At 48.0% G+C, this 17,822-nt stretch overlaps 1 protein-coding gene across 1 annotated transcript in view; it reads left to right on the top strand.

Annotated features, from left to right (window-relative positions):
* Window positions 1–200: 200 nt before the first annotated feature.
* The window catches only part of FGF12 (fibroblast growth factor 12), a 291,251-nt gene continuing 273,629 nt past the window's right edge, over window positions 201–17,822 (top strand). Inside the window, exon 1 of the mRNA XM_054040796.1 lies at window positions 201–519. Coding sequence (XP_053896771.1) covers window positions 507–519 — 13 coding nt within the window. The 5' untranslated portion in view covers window positions 201–506. The remainder of the gene's footprint in view (window positions 520–17,822) is intronic.

Genomic DNA, 17,822 nt, shown 5'->3' with positions numbered 1-17,822 from the left:
TCGGTGCTCGCCGGGAACATCCAGTCCGGTGTTTATCTTCAGCAGAGGAGCTCTGGGCCCAGCTTCGCTCTCCAGCAGGGCAGGGCTCGCTACGGGCTGAGCGGTGGATGCATTGGGGGGAGCCTTGGGCATGCGCGCCGGCTCCCATGCAAATCTGCCGTGCCGCCGCCAGACCAGCCAAGTGGGCTGATGTGACACTTCCACCTGCAGCACCACATTGGCGGACAGCTCCGGCTTGCGGCTCCAGGTAACCCGCCCCCGTTCGCACGGAGCGCACTCCGGTTCGCGCTCCGGTTCGCACTCCGCAGAGCGCGCTCCTGCGGATCCCGTCGTCTCGGCTGGTTGGTGGCAGCTCCGCGGGCTGAGAAATCCCGTCCTCCGAGGCGGAGCGGGGAAGGAGGCGGCATCCCCCGGGCTGGGCTCTCGCGTTTGGCTGGAGAGGACGCATTGCAAGCGGCGCATCTTCTGCAACTTCTTCAACTCGCCGACGCTCGCCAGGGTCTGCAATGGAAGGCAAAGGTAGGTGCCCGGGGCCTGGGGACTGCCCGGGGCCTGGGGGTCCGTGTGGCCGGGGGCTGAGCCCAGAAACCCCGCAGTGCCCGGGGCCGGTGCATCGGGCAGCGCCGGCAGGGACGTGGGGTTGGGGCAGGCGAGTCCTTGGCAACTCCCGCAGCGGAGCAGACGCGCTTTCCAGTCCCTTGGCGGCGCAGGGAGGTGTGAGGGGGAGACAGATGTTGGCTGGTGATTTGTTTCCTTAATGCTCGCGATTTACGTAATGCTCCGGGGGGTTCGGCTCGCTGAACGCGGGTGATAATGGGACTGACCCCCCCCCCCAACCCCTCCGTCTTCCCCCATGAAAACAGCAGAGCCCGGTCCTCCGGCTCCTGCAAACGGAGCCCAGCACCCCGGGCTGGGGAATGCGGTGACTGTCGTGCTAGTGAACCCACTGCTCCAGGAGACGGTGTGGCATTAGACAGCGCTTAGCCGGCTAATGTGCAGCTACATTCCCCCTTATCTATAACCCACCCCCATTCATTCACACCAGGCGGGTGTCTCTCCGGGTGTACACACACACACACGTCTATCTGATTGCACGGACCGCATCCACACACATTCCGTTGGGACATGAACTCTCGTTTACGACCGATGAAAGGCTGATGGCCTGTCCCTCGAGCTCAGGAGAAAGCTGGATGTCATTCCAGCTCCCCTCTCTGACAGACCCGGCAGCCGCTTTGATCGATATACGTAGGACAAGAGCAAGAATATGGAGAGTATTAATTCAAGGGAAATGATGTAGACGCCTAGAATACAATACTCCATGCGTTACCCAGACCTGAACTAGCTATATTTAACCCCCCGTTTTATTTTTATAACTGTCTTGTCAATCAGGGCTGTAGCTCTCTTGGGTGAAACTATTTGATCATATGCTGATTACGGCAAGCAGCTATTTCAGTCATATCGAGGCAGCATGTCCTAGAAATGCCACTACCTGTGAGCAGTAAATTAACAGGGTTTGAGCACAGGTAAGTGGGGGGTCGTTTTTGTTTTTAAATCTGCCAAGATCTGATTAGATTGGAAATTCAAACAGTGAAGAAACCTCAATTACTGAACTGCCACATTTATTGTTGTGATTGACTGATGTGTGGCCCCTATAGCTCTTGTGTATGTGCTATTTGTATATGTGTTTGATGGACAAATGAAAAGCCCGTGTCTTAGAAAGAATGCATTCTCTGCATTGTCATGCAGTACAACAACAGACTGGTGGCTCTCTGTAGGATTTCTAACATAAGTGAGGGTGGAATGGTAATAACTGCAAACCAGGGTGCACCTTCCTTGTGCTGATAACCCCACCTGATACGGGATTCCTGTACTCCATTCTAGCGCAGACACATCCATTATAACACAGTCACCCCTTGGCTTTGGAGAAAAGGGCCACCGGAGCAGGAGATGCCATCTGGCCACTGTTTCTTGTGCTTGTCAATTTGCAAGACATACTTCATCGCAATCAGAGTTCCAGGGGCTGTTGGTGTCAGTGAAGGGGCCACATGGGGTGGGAAGTCAGGGCAGCCCTGCGTTTTTGCAGAAAACTGGCATCAGGTTCCTCTTCCTAGACTCGTCAATGCTGAGGAAAATGAGGCTCTCTGGGTTTATTTTTCCCTGTAAAAGGAAGCCCAGCCAGAGTCAGCCCACCAGAAACCAAACCTGTGGAAGTGGACGAGTCCAAAGCAGAGAGAAGTTTAAGGAAAAATGGAACCTTGATCCCTCAATGGAGACGTTCCAAAGAAGCTGGTCAGTGTAGGGGCCTGATTCTGCTCTCACTGAAGTCATTGGTCAAACTCCACTTGATATGCGTGGAAGCAGGAGAGGCCTAATGTACCCAAATCCAACACGGAAAAGAGCCTTTTGTGTATCTGTATGTGGCAAGGCAGGGCCCAGGATCACTACCCGGAGAGACTATACACACAGTCCAAAACTCCTCTGTGTCCATAGTCTTTTTGCCCGATCCTAAATACACTTTCAGCTGAGTTGCTCTGAATAAGTGACTCATTTACATGTTATTTTCCATTAGCAAGTAGACCTCCACATGTAATGGCCTGTGTGTTGTGATCATGATATCACTGTTCATGTTCTCCTGGTGATGATGCCTTTCTGATATCATCTTCTGTCTTAAACTGTTCCATTTCCCCTTCACCTACCAGTCGTGGTTGTAGGGAGCATGCATTCAAATCCAGTGCTCTACAGACCTGAGAGAGAACATGCGCTGAACTGATTAAAGTAATCAAACTGATTAAAGTCCTCATTCATAATAGTCCTATATTAGAACAGGGTGTGTAGAAAACCAGCTGCCCAGTCCCTGAACTCAGCTGTCCCAAGCAATCAGACCGAAATCTCCTGACCTGAAGTCTAGGATTTGTGAGACCAGACCAGCAATAGCATCAGTGCAGCATGTCTCGGGATGTGGCCTGTACCTGATGCTTCGCTGATGGCCCTCCACTTTCGCAGATTCCTGTCGGGATCTGGAAGTGCTCAAAGCAGCCGTGCTCTTCAGTCAGACTCTTCCTGCAGTGACTGGAGACCGACATTCAGTCCCCAGCCCAAATGTGCCTGCAGCGGGGAGTAGTAGGTGAAGTGGGGGCTGCTCCCCTCCTAAGACGCTGTGTGTGGGCTGCTCAGATGGCAGTTCTGGGCGTGGGGGCCCTGCACACCTGTGGTACCTGTCCTCGTGAGTAAGTGGGCAGGGTGGGGGCAGGGTATGGGTGGAGCCATGACTCTGCCCCTAAATGCACCAGCCAGCTGAGCTGTCCAGGCACCAGGTGGGGAAACAAGTTGCGCCCCCCAAAAAGGTGACAAATTTCTCCTGCACAACAAGGCAGGAGGAAGTGCGCCCCCTGGAGTGGTGCAGCACATACGGACCCTGTCTCAGGCCTGAGGCCAAAGGCTCTGCCTAGCCTTAAATGTATTCTGTTAGTTTTTGCATGGCTGCTTTTCTAGCACATTCCAAGGGGGGGAAACAGGAGAGTATTTTGTGTCACATCAAGTTAATTAGACAAAGGGGAGAGGGGATTGTGATTCTCAGCAAAGTGGGCGAGAATTTTTTTTTTTTTTGCTACCTGATCCTCCTCCTCCTCCATCCCTTCATGGCAGTAGATCCTCTCGGACACAGGAGAAAGCGATGCCATTCCAGGCATCCCTCCCAATGGCAGAGCTTGGCCGGAGTTAATGTGGAGGAGAAAGGATACTGGTGGCTTGCCAGATTCTTCAGTCGCAGGTCAAAAAGATGACAAGCACAGCGCGTGGTCCTGTGAGACTTCACGGTTTGGAAAGGAAACAGCCAGCCAAGAGACAAGCTACCTGGCATTAACCCCCCTGGGAGTCTGGACTGAGTTAGCCCTGCAGGGTTAGATCCCTGGTGCTGGGGTCTCCCTTTGCCTTTGTGCCAAGGGGCAATGGTTTTGTCTGTGCTGGTAGGGATGGTAGGACAGACCCTCCCTTCCAGTGCCCGTGGTGAGGGGAGGAAGGCAGGGCAGCCTCCTTGTGGCTTGGCGGTCTTTCCCAGAGCCTGAGGCACAACATAGGGGGAAATGACACACTGCAGGTTTGGGTCCTGTCCGCTGGCCAGTGCTTTAGGGCAGCCAGGTCCCCAAGAAGGCACTCTGGTGCTCGGGGAGCCCTCCAACATGGGGCTCCCTGTTGCTCTGCCATGGTCCTGCTGGCAGTGCTGGTGGCGGGGGGGTCCCTTCCCTCCCCAAGGTGCAGGGACAGTGGCACGGGCCCCACGGCTTTCCACCAGGAACAGCAGCAAGACCCCCCTTTCCACAGGAGGAGTGGCACCATACCCAGCGGGGCAGCAGGGAGGCCCTTGGATTCCCCCCAGCATTTGGGGTATATCTGCTTGTGGGGGGACCTGCGGTGCTCTTCTCCACCTGCCCCACACAGAGTTCCCTACTGAGGTGGGGCTGATGGGGCCCCCGGAGCAGTACCCGCCCAGGATGTGTGGGACAAGTCACCCCCTCAGAGTGATTGACTCAGGCTGCCTGCAGAGTCAGGCAGACACTGCATCGGTGACACTTGAGTCACACTTCCAAGCTTTTCTTTGCAACCATAAAGACTAGAAACTGGCTTTTCTTTCTGACATGGCAGCTGTGAGTCTGCTGTGACTCCAGGATGTGCGGCGCTAAGCATGGCTCTACAGTACCCGGACCTGGCCCGGTGCTGCCCTGCTGGTAGAAAGCCGACGGACCTGCTCACGGCAGGATCTTTGGCGCTGCTGTAGTTGAATGCGGTGTCCCCCCATAGTCAGCACAAAGGGCATGGCCATGGGAAAGGGGGGGACATCTTGACCTTCCCTGCACCCTGCTGGCCTCTGGCTGCCATCACAGGGACCAAGCCCAGGGCTGGGGAATGGTGAGGTGCTATCAAGCCATCTTTGCCCTGTTTGTCCTTTGAATTGTTCGGAGCTCTCCTTGGCCAGACCCAATGTTTTTCTTTATACCGCTGCCCACGGATATTAAGTGCTTTGTAGAGACAGAAAGGGTGTGTGTGTTCCTTCCCCCGAACAGCTTACAGTCAAACGCTGGACAAACCACCACAAAGGAAACAGCATCTACCAGCGATGCAGAGAGAGACGTGTGTGGGGCGAGTGCTACACAATGAAAACATGGGGTTCTTTGCATTGCTGTGCATCCTTCTTAATTGCATTGCTTTATACACTAATAGCAAAAGGCATTAGGGATCCTAACTGTTCTTCTGTGCTAATCCAGGGCCTGCAGCTCTGGTGAAAGTGTGTGGGCAAAGGCCTTAGGCGCTGTGTTATCCTAATGTAGGTTCGTTTTATAGCTATAGAAACAGTTATGCTTAAAGATATGGTGTAAATGACCATGGAAATTCACAAAAGATTCAGCCACGCTAAAAGATTGCTGGTTTCTTCCCTGTTGTGGAGGTGGGGTGGTGGTGGAGCCTGTTTTTGGACAGGGTGATGTGTAAAACTGCACAGCAAGTTCCTGAATGCTGTCTTGAGGGGAGACGTTCTCTGGTAGTGGAGAGAGCTGGATTCTCTCCCCTTTGTTGCTACAAATCTGCCATGTGATTTGGGACACGTTACTCAGGCCAACTGTATTACACTTGTTTGTCTGGAGTTTGGCACTTAACGCCCTGTTTTGGCATCATCATAAATGGCCTGATTTTCCAATGTGTGGAGCACTTTCTAGTGAGGTCCCAGCACCAATGAAAAGCAGATGGTTTGCTTAGACCTCCAAGTCTGAAAAGGGGATACTAACGTCTCTGACCCTCGGTTTCCCTAGCCAGGTATAATGGGATGATGTTTCCCGACCTCAGTGGGGCATTGCAAAGTTAAATTCAGTAGCGCGTGTGAAGACTCTGAGATTTTCAGGTGGGAGGCACTAAAGCAGTTCAAAGGACTCTCCCTCTGTTTACAGCTGAGTGAATCATTGACTTTTCGGTTCAGTGGCTTCCCTGAAAAATTAAAAAAAAAAAAAAATGAATCCCTTCAGGCTGACCCAAAATGGAAAATTTTCAAGTTTTTTTCTGCTGAAATGAAAACCCAAAATAATTCTGGTTTAGATAAAAAAAATTCTCTTCTTTTAAAATAATAAATCTAGCTAATTTTCAAAATGAAATGTGTCAAAATGAAAAGTTGAAATGTTTCATTTTGACATTTTCAAAATTAAACTCTGACTTTTTTATTAAAAAATAAATTTAAAAAATGGTGTTTTTTTTTCAGTCCAAGCTGGTTGCCGAATCAGCTCGAATTCACAAATCGTTTGGGTTGACTTGAAAGTGCATTTTTTGGCAAATAAGCGACACATCCAAACGCAGTGCCCCGCTGCGACTCTGCCGTTGTCACACGCATTCTTTGGCCTGCACTCTTCTATCTGACCTGTGAGAGAGCAGGACAATGTCTGAGCGCTGTGTGCGACGGGGCAGGGCCAGGGCCGGTGCAAGGAAGTTTCGCGCCCTAGGCAACACTTTCATCTTGCGCCACCCCCCCCAGCTAACCCCGCCCCCACCCCTCCGTGGCAGCTAACCATGCCCACCCGGGGAGCCTGCCACCCCCCCCACCCAGGGAACCCCCCCCTCTGCGGCAGCTAACCCCGCCCAGGGAGCCCGCCCCAGCTCACCTCCACTCTACCTCCTTGCCTGAGCGGGCTTTTAGGTGCCCTCAACCACTAGGCGCCCTAGGCGGCCGCCCTGGGCAGGGCTCAGCAGGTCTGGGGCTTGCTTTGGTTTACATCTCTAAGCTCCTGCCTCAGCGTTTCAGGGGTGGGAAGGGATTCCCCTCCCCCATCCCAGTGTGTTCTGTTTGAGTTTTTTTAAATCAACTTCCACTGAAGCATCAGGGCTGGCCGGGATTGGAGGGGGGGCAGGCTCGGAGGGGGCGAGGGGGCACCGCACATTCTCTCTCAGGTGCTTGGCTGGCTGGTCGGCGCTCACATGCTCAGGGTCTAACTCATCACTATAAGTGAGGTTGGGTAGGAATTTTCCCCCAGGCCAGACTAGCCGGGACCTTGGGGTTTCTCTCCTTCCTCTGCAGCGTGTGGGTGTGGGCCACTTGCAAGGACCATTTGGGTGCATCTCACATTATCCTTGTGCTATCGAGGAGGCCAGACTGGATGATCTGGTGCTCCCCTCTGGACTTACACCCGGTGACTTTAGATTTGAAAGACGAGCAGAGCTAACTGTAATACCGTGATAGTGATAATAATGCTAAAGGCAATCCACGCAAAACGTCTGGGCGGGGTGAAAAATGATGACAAGGGACGGGGTTGTATGTGAGACCGGTCAGCGTTCTAGCCGGCAAGCCACCGATCCACAGAGCTATGGTGTAGGGAGCGAGGTGCTAGTTCTGAGTCTCTAATGCCTTTGTCCCAGGGTGACTCCGCTAGTCTTTTTCTAACCATCCATTTGAAGCTATTAAAAGCCTGTGGGTGAGCATCTACCACTAAAGGACCAGAGAGAGAAGAGGTGATGTCATGATGCCGGCTCCCAGCTAGTGACTGGAAGGAGCTGAATGTTGCATCCTAGAAGGCAGTTAACCAAAGGAGCAGGTTATCTGGCGTGAGGAGGCAGAGATGGCCACAGGCGTGGATTTTACCCCTCCAGACCCTCAAAGCCACACAGCCATAAAATTAGAGGGGAAGAGGGAACGCTCATTATAATGACACTTTCTCCTCTATGTTCAAAGAGATTCAGCCCCATGGCTCCCATCAATGTAAGTGGGAAACACAGATAAATTCCACCCTCTGCTTTGGAAATATAGGGTTACATTTAGACTTTATGAAATGTTGGGGTCCTTTAAAATGGTTCCTCAAATATTGTCTAGCCATTTAAGTAACATGCAATTTTATTGCATAATTGATTCACTTACAGAGCTAGAAAATTTAAAATTAGATTTTCTAAGCAATTATCTGTAAAATGACTGATTAAAGCAAGAGCTGCTTCTATCTATCAGATTAGATAGATTATCTATCCATCCCCAGACACCCCCTCTATCTATCTATCTATCCATCCCCAGACACCCCCTCTATCTATCTATCTATCTATCTATCTATCTATCTATCTATCTATCTATCTATCTATCAAAAACTGGATATTCATTAGCATGGTAAAAGGCAGTTTGACAATAACGATATTCCTGATGGACATGATAATTAATGCTTTCACTGATCAAAGTATAGAGATTTTAATGCATAATGTTACTGTAAGATGACGGAAACAGGCGTTTACTCTTTTCCTGTCAGTGATCAATGTATTCATTTCATGGTTTTTTCCGCCTGTGCACCAGTTTTTCTAAATACTTTCTTTGTATTGCCATCACTAGAGTAGCCATTACACTAATTCACTGAGTTTCCCCTCCCTGGCCTTGGGTTTGGGTAACCCTGCTGATACGATATATAGGTGGGGTACATACTGAATGCTACAGCTTTTTCTTCAGGTTGAATTACACGGTATATTTCCTGTGTCACGCTGTTACGGCTGGTGGCTGGGGTGAGGGCTGTTCGCTCAGCAGCGTCAGACCAGCGTGTCTGGTTGGGGTGTGCGTGGTACAGGGTGAGCTTTTCTGCCTTGTGTTTAATATCTTGTAATTGGGTTTCTTCCTGATTGCTGACTTTGTGTGTTTGTGATTCTTCATAGTAAAAATTGCATTTCTCTGCCTTTCTCTGCCCCAGCTCAAACCCTTGATTTAGATTCGTTTTATTATCCATCAGTCTTTGATAGATGAAGGTAATTGGCTGGATGATACTACCCAAACGATTTAAGAAGAACACTCAAAAGTGCTGGATGTTTTATTGACATAATAGGAATAAGGGGAAGGTTTTCTTGCTTCTCAGTCATTGGTAATGTATTATTAATGTATTATTAATGCAAAAACACTTTACTTGAATGTAATGTGGTCTCCAAAAGAGGTTGGCAAGAGTGAAGACCCTAGGGCAGAGGTTTTCAAACTTTTTTTTTCTGGCCAAATTGTTGATGCCTGCGACCCAACGGAGCTGGGGATGAGGGGTTTGCGGTGTGGAATGGGCTCAGGGCTGGGGCAGAGGGTTAGGGTGCGGGGGTGAGGGCTGCGGGGTGGGGCTGGGAATGAGGGGTTCAGGGTGTGGGCTGGGGCTCTGGGCTGGGGCAGGGGGAGGGAGTCAGGGCTCTGGGCTGGGGGTGTAGGCTCTGGGGTGGGGATGGGGAATGAAGGGTTTGGGATGCAGAAAGGGGCTCTGGGTTTGGGGGGGGCTTAGGGCTGGGGCAGGGGATTGGGGGCAGGGCTGGGGCGCAGGCTTACCTCGGGCAGCTCCCGGTCAGTGGCACAGCAGGGGTGCTAAGGCAGGCTTCCTGCCTGTCCTGGCACTGCGGATCGCACTGTGCCCCGGAAGCAGCCAGCAGCACGTCTGGCTCCTAGTCAGAGGTGTGCAAGTGGCTCCGTGTGGCTCTCACCTGCAGGCACTGTCCCCCCCCCCAAGCTCCCATTGGCCAGGAACCAGTGCTCGGGGGGGGGGGGGCAGCGCACAGAGCCCCGTGCTCCCCCCTCCCCCCCACCTAGGAGCCGGACGTGCTGCTGGCCACTTTCGGGGCACAGCGCGGTGTCAGAACAGGAGAGCACTAGCCTGCCTTGGTCAGGCAGCACCGCCGATGGGACTTTTTACAGCCCGGTCGGCGGTGCTGACCAGGGCTGTCACGACCCAGTGCCTGACATTCCGCGACCCAGTACTGGGTCATGACCCACAGTTTGAAAACCACTGCACTAGGGAAAGAATGGACCAGTGTTCACCATTGATATGGGTGCTCCATACTCAGTCCAATGCAGAATTTTGTTCCTGAAGTTCAGACTTCCTGTTGATGAGAGCCCTTGGTTTGTTCTGTAGGATGCACCCCCAGCGCTTGGAAGGGTTTGCAGCCTGAACTCTGGTTTGAATTTTGCTTTTTACTTACGTACCTTTCTCAGGTATGAACCTCCACCAGACTTTGGGGCATTCAAAATGTGGATCCGGATTCTGTAGCTGGAGTCCAGCTCTGTTCTGTACTGAAAATAAAGAATGGAGATGGTAGGGTAGTTTCAGTTATCAATCATTTATTAGATTCAGCACTTGGCTAAACTACTGCCAGCCAAACAACTTCAAGGACAGGCCTTTGAGTGCTTCATTGTTTATTCATGTGAGATCCTGAAAGCTGGGTTTGGAGACAGCTGTCTGTCTTGAGGAGACGGAAGCTGCTTCATTGACTATAAAACTTAACTAATCTACAATTAAGGGTTTCTTTCAGCAATGGCTTTTTAAAAAATTACATAAAATATGGGGCACAAACCAGAAATATTCTGTGAAAATGTGTTACTCCATTTCATTAAAAGAGAGATCTCATTTTAGAGAGAGTGCTGATTATATCCTACTGTTTGAAATCTTATGTATAGAAGAATGACTAATATAAAATTCATCCTTCATTTGAGAACCCTTGTACACTGCTCCCTGGGTATTTATTGGGTTGGAAAATGCCAGATCACCATTGGTTTAAAAAAACAACAACCCCCCAAAACACAGAAACTCAGTCTTACAAATTCATGACTCCAAGCTACTCCAAGCCAGGAGAAAACAGCAATGAGCGCAACAAACCAGGTGAAAATAAAGCAAAATCTAGCAAGTTTTAGTCTGCTGTAAAGAAAAATGCTTATGCCTATATAAAAGGAGATTTGGATTTCTTAATTTGATATTAATGAACCTTTGCTGCAAACTGGGTTGTGAGAAGACCAGGATAAACTTACAAAGCAGGTCTTGCTAGGGATAACGCTCTTGACACATTTGATCTCTTCATTTGAAGGAGGAAGCCAAGGTTTTCAGACATTTTCCAGCTATTGAAATTCATATTTTTCTTATTACTGCTCAACAGTGCTGTTGAAATTTTAGAAAGACACATTAACTAATGCACATTCACTTCCAGATAATTGGGTTGGTGTGTTTGACACACTGGCAAAGTCCATTTTCATTCATTTTTAAACTTTTTGATTTTTTAAAATATTTGTAGTCGCATCCGTGCCAAGCCGTGCAGAAGTTCCAGGCTGTAAATTGTAGCCATTTTGTTCCCATATGGAAAGCAAGTGAGAGGAAACTGCACAGCCTGACTTAGACTTTAGATGTTCACCAATATCAAGGGTAAATCTTGAGAAACTCCATTAAAGCCAGTGACGTTAGCCTTGATTTACATCTGGGTAACTGACAGCATAATTTGGCTACTAGGTACAGTCAAGGTACATATTATCTTATCTGTCCTAAGTTTTTCTGTTGCATCCACAAATATAGTAGCTGGGTGCTCACAGTTTCCAAGACGATGGCCATATTAAAAGGCCTCTATAGCTTAGATTAAGAAGTAGAGACTTAAAAAAGATCATGCCCCCAAAGAAGAAATGTGCATTGCTTCTGGGTGACAGGAAGGAAAATTGAGAACAAGGCTGTTTAAGCCTTGCCCTGTTTGTGAGACTCATTGTCGTTGTCCTGCCTGGCCATCCTTTTGACGGTGGAATGAGGAATGTGTTGGTGAAATAATATGTGGTTTGTCGAAGTCTTTGTGATAGCAAATGCAGCTAAAATCGCCGTGCGGCACCTCCAAATGATAAACCTGTTCCTTGGCCTCAATTACTACAAGAAGCTGGTTCTACCCACCGTATAGAACAAGTAGTTGCATTATTAACATGACAATCTGTCCCATTATGATTTTGTTTGGTTAATGTTGCGCCAGTCTTTTGGAATTGCCTGCTGGTTTTATTTCATGCAATCCCTTCTTCTCCATAGCATAAGTTACAGGCATTTCCTCCCCTAACTCTATTTTTAGCCCATTTTTAAAAAAAAATGTGCAACATCCAATTCTAGCAGGATTTATGCCAGCACTGGTGTGGAATTTGACACTGCCTTTGAATAAATGGGTTTCAGGAAACGTGTAAGAACCAAGCCAGACACATTGGAGAGGCGTTCATATACTATTGTCTTGGGGACCATATAAATACTGAGAAAGAGAGAGACTGTTAAAATAATAGTAATAGGTTTGTAGTGAGGAAGTATTGGTCCTGATTGATTGTGTAGAGCCAAATTCCATTGGTGGTTAACATTGGTGCAACCCGACTGACATCCGTAGGCGGCAATAGTGCAAGTGAGAGCAGAATTTGGCCCATGCTGCTCTGTAGGGCCCCACATTTCTGAATAGATTGGGGGTCAGGCTATTAAGGTGAATCAGTGGAGTTGTGGCTAAATAAGGGTCTGTCCAATGCAGATGTTGGCTCTTTGAGACTGTAATTCGGAGTCAGATCATAGGAGTTATTGGTGCGGGGCTCAGATAAACAGAGTTCCTCTTTTTCGTTGTTTTTAATCTTTATTTGTTCAGAACAATGGGTGGGACTCTGATCTCACACTGCCATAACTTGGGAATAACCCCACTGAAATAAATCAAACTCATCCAACTGCTGTAAGAGAGTTCAGAGGCAGGACGAGAAAATTCAGCTACATATAGTCAGTGCGTCTCTGCCGACATCTTCACTGCCAATCATTCAATCACCCCCTGACCCATACAAACAACCAGACTATCCTACCATGAAGGTAATCGCAGCCTGCTGCTTCAAAGTATGGTGGAAGGGACCTTCTAGGTCAACAGCATTATCTGGCTGCACACATCCACTGCAGGTGTGTTTCCAGTTCTCTATATTGGATTTTTGTATGGTACGTATTGCAGTGGTAGCGAAGTGTTGGAAACAATATCTTACCCTTCCCCCACCCCCTCAATGATGACTTTGCAAACTCTGATCAGACCAATCCATCGTGCAGTTCCCCTGACGATTACAAAGCTACTCCCAATCTAATGGCCCTGCTTTAGTTTAAGACTATTCGTTCAAAGGGAAAGAAGCAGAGAGTGTTTTGTTTAATGGTAGGAACAGCGAAGACTCCTGGGTTCTGTTCAGAACTCTGTCATGAACCTTGGGCAAGCACCTGTATTTCATTTCCCCATCTGTAAAGCAATTCTCATAATACCTACTCTCTAGAGGCGAGAGAGACTTTTGTACGCAACCTTTTCTTGGGTGAACAGTGCAGATTTGGGGACACAAACATTTGACAAATGTGTTGATTTCAATGAATTGTTTTGGTAGAAAAAACCCTGTTTCTCCCCCCGCCCTTCTCCCCCCACCCAAATCAAAATATTTAGTTTAAATGTTTTGGTTGGAAATGACTTTTTGTTTCAAAGTTTCCTTTAATTTTAATCTAAAAAAAAATCAAAACATTTAAAACACTCAAAATGGAACCAAAATGTTTAATTTTGGGTCGAACAAAACATTTAATGTTAATCCCAAGTGATTTTTTTGAAATTTTTTTCTTCGGAATTACCAGCAAACTGAAAAATCTATTGTAGTTCTACAGCCTACTTCACAGAGATGTTCTGAGGTTTAACTCATGCTCTTAAAGCTCCTTCAGATGATGCATGAGAGATATATATATGTATGTATCACAAAGCTTGATTACTGTCCATTAGCCCTTGCAATACAGTCCCGTTCAGCTGCAGACTTCTGCCTTCCCCTTTGTAATGCTGCACAGTTCTGTCACTCGGTTCCACCCCCAGCTCATTTTCTTATAAGCCAAGTCCCATTAACCTTTCCTTTTCCAGTTCCTCGTTCCTGAGCTTTGTAGCCTTTCTGAGCGGTTTACAGTGAAAGGGGCTCTGCACTGTACAAGTGATTCTGTGCACAGAAGAATGTGTCTCAGGTTGCCACAGGAGCCCTGTTTGACTGCCCCCTGCATTAATGGGAGAGCTTGTTGGGGAATTTTGAACAGGCTGTGACCAGTTCTGACATGGGGCTTGTTGAGTGCACAAATGAGCTCTGCACCGGGGTGTTCCAGGGGTTTGGGCTGTGAGCGCGGAGGAATTCTCCTTCCACGGCTGCAGGATGGCTCTGTGGGTGCAAACCATCTACCCTTCAATTGCTTTGCCCTCCCACCACGAAGGGGTGTGTGTGTGTGGAGATTTGACTGGCTCTAGATAGTCCTGAATACGCCAGCCCTATCCCTCCCCAGGCCTGTCTGCCAAAACCCTGGCACACTCCGGTTCTCTAGTGGGACCATGTGATTTGCCTGACAGGGTCTTGAGATTATGGTGTCCTGCCTCATGGCCCACAGAGCACGTATGTCCCCCTGAGTTCAAGTCTTTCTGTGCCCGTGCAGGGCCTTTATGGTGCTTCATCAGCAGTGGGTGGCTCTGGGGACCTTATTAAACCCCAGACAGACTGACTCTAATGTGGGCGAGGTGGATAGTGTTTTGAAGGGAGGTGGAGATGCGCCAAAGAAGCCATTTGCAGAGGGCGATGTTTTATTGCTCCTGCAAACTTCTTGAGTGCCATCTACTGGCACGTTATCTCTAACCTGTTTACATATTTACAGTGTCGCTCTTAACAAGAAGTGAGCAAATGTTGCTACCATCCAGTGGCTGCTCCAATGTGTAATGAGTTGGTGGGTCTCAATATTCCTAGCAGAGAACAGGAGCGGCTAAGAGGGGATTTTAAGCTTCTTGGAGCAGCTAGTCCTGCAACCCACAAGAGGAGAAGCAATTCTTGATTTAGTACTAAGTGGAGCACAGGATCAGGTCCAAGAGGTGAATATACCTGGACCGCTTGGTAATAGTGACCATAATATAATTAAATTTAACATACCTCTGGTGGGGAAAACACCACAGCAGCCCAACATGGTAGCATTTAATTTCAGAAAGGGGAACTACATAAAAATGAGGAAGTTAGTTCAACAGAAATTAAAAGGTACAGCATCAAAAGTAAAATCCCCACAAGCTGTGTGGAAACTTTTTAAAGACACCATAATAGAGGCTCAACTTAAATGTAGACCCCAAATTAAAAAACATAGTAAGAGAACCAAAAGAAAGTGCCACTTGGTTAAACAACAAAGTAAAAGAAGCAGTGAGAGGCAAAAAGGCATCCTTTAAAAAGTGGAAGTTAAATCCTATTGAGGAAAATAGAAAAGAGCATAAACTCTGGGAAATGAAGTGTAAAAATATAATTAGGCAGTCCAAAAAAGAACTTGAAGAACAGTTAGCCAAAGACTCAAAAAGTAATAGCAATTTTTTTTAAGTACATCAGAAGCAGGAAGCCTGCTAAACAACCAGTGGGGCCACTGGACAATCGAGATGCTAAAGGAGCACTCAAGGACGATAAGGTCATTGCGGAGAAACTAAACGAATTCTTCGCATCGGTCTTCACGGCTGAGGATGTGCAGGAGATTCTCAAACCTGAGCCATTCTTTTTAGGTGACAAATCTGAGGAACTGTCCCAGATTGAAGTATCATTAGAGGAGGTTTTGGAACAAACTGATAAACAGTAATAAGTCACCAGGACCGGATGGTATCACCCAAGAGTTCTGAAGGAACTCAAATGTGAAATTGCAGAACTACTAACTGTTGTCTGTAACCTATTATTTAAATCAGCTTCTGTACCAAATGACTGGAGGATAGCCAATGTGATGCCAATTTTTAAAAAGGGCTCCAGAGGTGATCCTGGCAATTACAGGCCAGTAAGCCTGACTTCAGTACCGGGCAAACTGGTTGAAACTAGAGTAAAGAAGAGAATTGTCAGACACATAGATGAACATAATTTGTTGGAGAAGAGTCAACATGGTTTTTGTAAAGGGTAATCATGCCTCACAAATCTATTAGAATTCTTTGAAGGGGTCAACAAGCATGTGGACAAGGGGGATCCAGTGGATATAGTGTACTTAGATTTTCAGAATGTCATTGACAAGGTCCCTCACCAAAGGCTCTTAAGCAAAGTAAGCAGTCATGGGATAAGAGGGAAGGTTCTCTCATGGATTGGTAACTGATTAAATGATAGGAAACAAAGGGTAGGGATAAATGGTCAGTTTTCAGAATGGAGAGAGGTAAATAGTGGTATCCCCCAGGGGTCTGTACTGGGCTCAGTCCTATTCAACATATTCATAAATGATCTGGAAAAAGGGATAAACAGTGAGGTGGCAAAATTTGCAGATGATACAAAACTTCTCAAGATAGTTAAGTCCCAGGCAGACTGTGAAGAGCTACAAAAGGATCTCTCAAAACTGGGTGACTGGGCAACAAAATAGCAGATGAAATTCAATGTTGATAAAGTAATGCAGATTGGAAAACACAACCCCTCACCTTGCCTCTCTGCTACCTAACACTGAGCCTCTTGAAGAGGGGGTGAATTTGCTCTAGGAATCAATGAGCACTTTCTTTTTGATTCAGAAGTTGAGCTGTACTTACGCCCTAGTCTGGACCATCGCGCACGCACCCTGGAAAGGTTTGGAAACGTAGATCCAGAACTGAACTCTGTGCCTGCAAAACGGAGGCCTCTGGTCTTCTGAAAATGTGTCCCATCCATGTTAGCTCTCTCTGCCCTGTCTCCTGCCCTGCTGTTGAAATGCCATCCTCACCGTGTGCCTGGCAGTATGGCCGAGAGGACTAAGGCCTGGAGCCTGGAACTCCTGAGTTGAAATCCCACCTTTGAAATTGGCTTGCTTTGCCTATGCCAGTGTTAACAATACTGGGTGCTATAAGTGTTAATTAGTTAATATGTAGAACACGCTCTGCGGGTGCCAGTGGTTCTATGAATGTGGGAGCAGATCCTCAACTGGTGTAAATGGTGTGGCTCCATTGACTTCACTGGAGCGAGGCTGATTTGCACCAGCAGAGGGTCTGGGCCATTCAGTGTAACTATTATCTGCCTGTGTCTGCTCTGCCGCTGCTCTTCCGGCTGCCTGGGGTGCCGGTGGCTTAGCTCTGTGCTCCTCCTCGGGGACTCATTCTGAAGCTCAGGAATTGATCACCCGGTGGAGAGTCAAATGGGAATCAAGTTGGGTCCCACATCTTCCTCTTAGAGGGAGAGCTTTTTTGCATTTCCTCTTTAGCTGCCTCTCTACTTCCTGCTTCTGCTGCTGGGGACCTGATATTTGATTTCCTCCAAGTCTTGGCCTACTCACCAAATCCTACATTAGGCGTTAGGCTACTGACCCAGTCAGAGACGGTCCTTTAGTTAAGCGATCCAGAGATTATACGTCTAGCAGAGCAGCTTTTTGAAACCAGGGCAGAAACGTGTGTCACTGTTGTTCAGGGCGTTCCTTGATGCTCTTGGTTAGACTGGAATTCTGCCACCTTTTATTCAGCATCTCTCTTTGCACCTAAATGTTCGGGAGCAAGAAGGCTGATACAGTGTAGGCGGTGGGGAGTGACTGATCTGTGTCCCATTAGCTACCGCTGCTACCTAATTTCTCCAAGTACTTGCCTGTTTTGGTGGTGATTGATCACAAAAATGGACTTTCAGCTTCCTTATATCAAATGTGAAGGCACCAGAACCCTTACTAGCCGGGAAATAAGAAGGCTGCCTGGCACTGTGTGATGGGCGATACACTGCTGTGTAGGGTTCTACATGGTTTCAGGTGATCAAAGATTATATGGTTCTAGAAAGAGACAGCGTGGTCTAGTGGACAAGGGAATCAGGAAAGCTGGGTGCTAGCCCTGCCAAATGGCCTGTTCTGTGTCGGGGGGCAAGTCACTTGATCTATGTGTGTGTCCCACCCTTTATCTGTCTTCTCTGTTAAGACCATAAGCTCTGTAAGATGGAGATTGTGTTACCGTGTGTTTCTACAGTTCCTAATACACTACGGTCCTAATTTTGGCTGGATCTTCTAGGCGCTCCTGAATTACAAATACATAATAATTTTGTGGGGTGGAGAGCACGCTTGAGAGGAACTGCTGCTCCAGAAACTCTGATCACCTTCTAAAAGGAAGGCACAAGTGTCCAGTGCAAACAATGT

Source organism: Malaclemys terrapin, chromosome 9 (assembly GCF_027887155.1).
Source record: "Malaclemys terrapin pileata isolate rMalTer1 chromosome 9, rMalTer1.hap1, whole genome shotgun sequence".
In the NCBI taxonomy this organism is placed as follows: domain Eukaryota; kingdom Metazoa; phylum Chordata; order Testudines; family Emydidae; genus Malaclemys; species Malaclemys terrapin.
The sequence above is the reverse complement of the archived record's forward strand: the minus strand, read 5'-3'. Positions and strand labels throughout refer to the sequence as shown.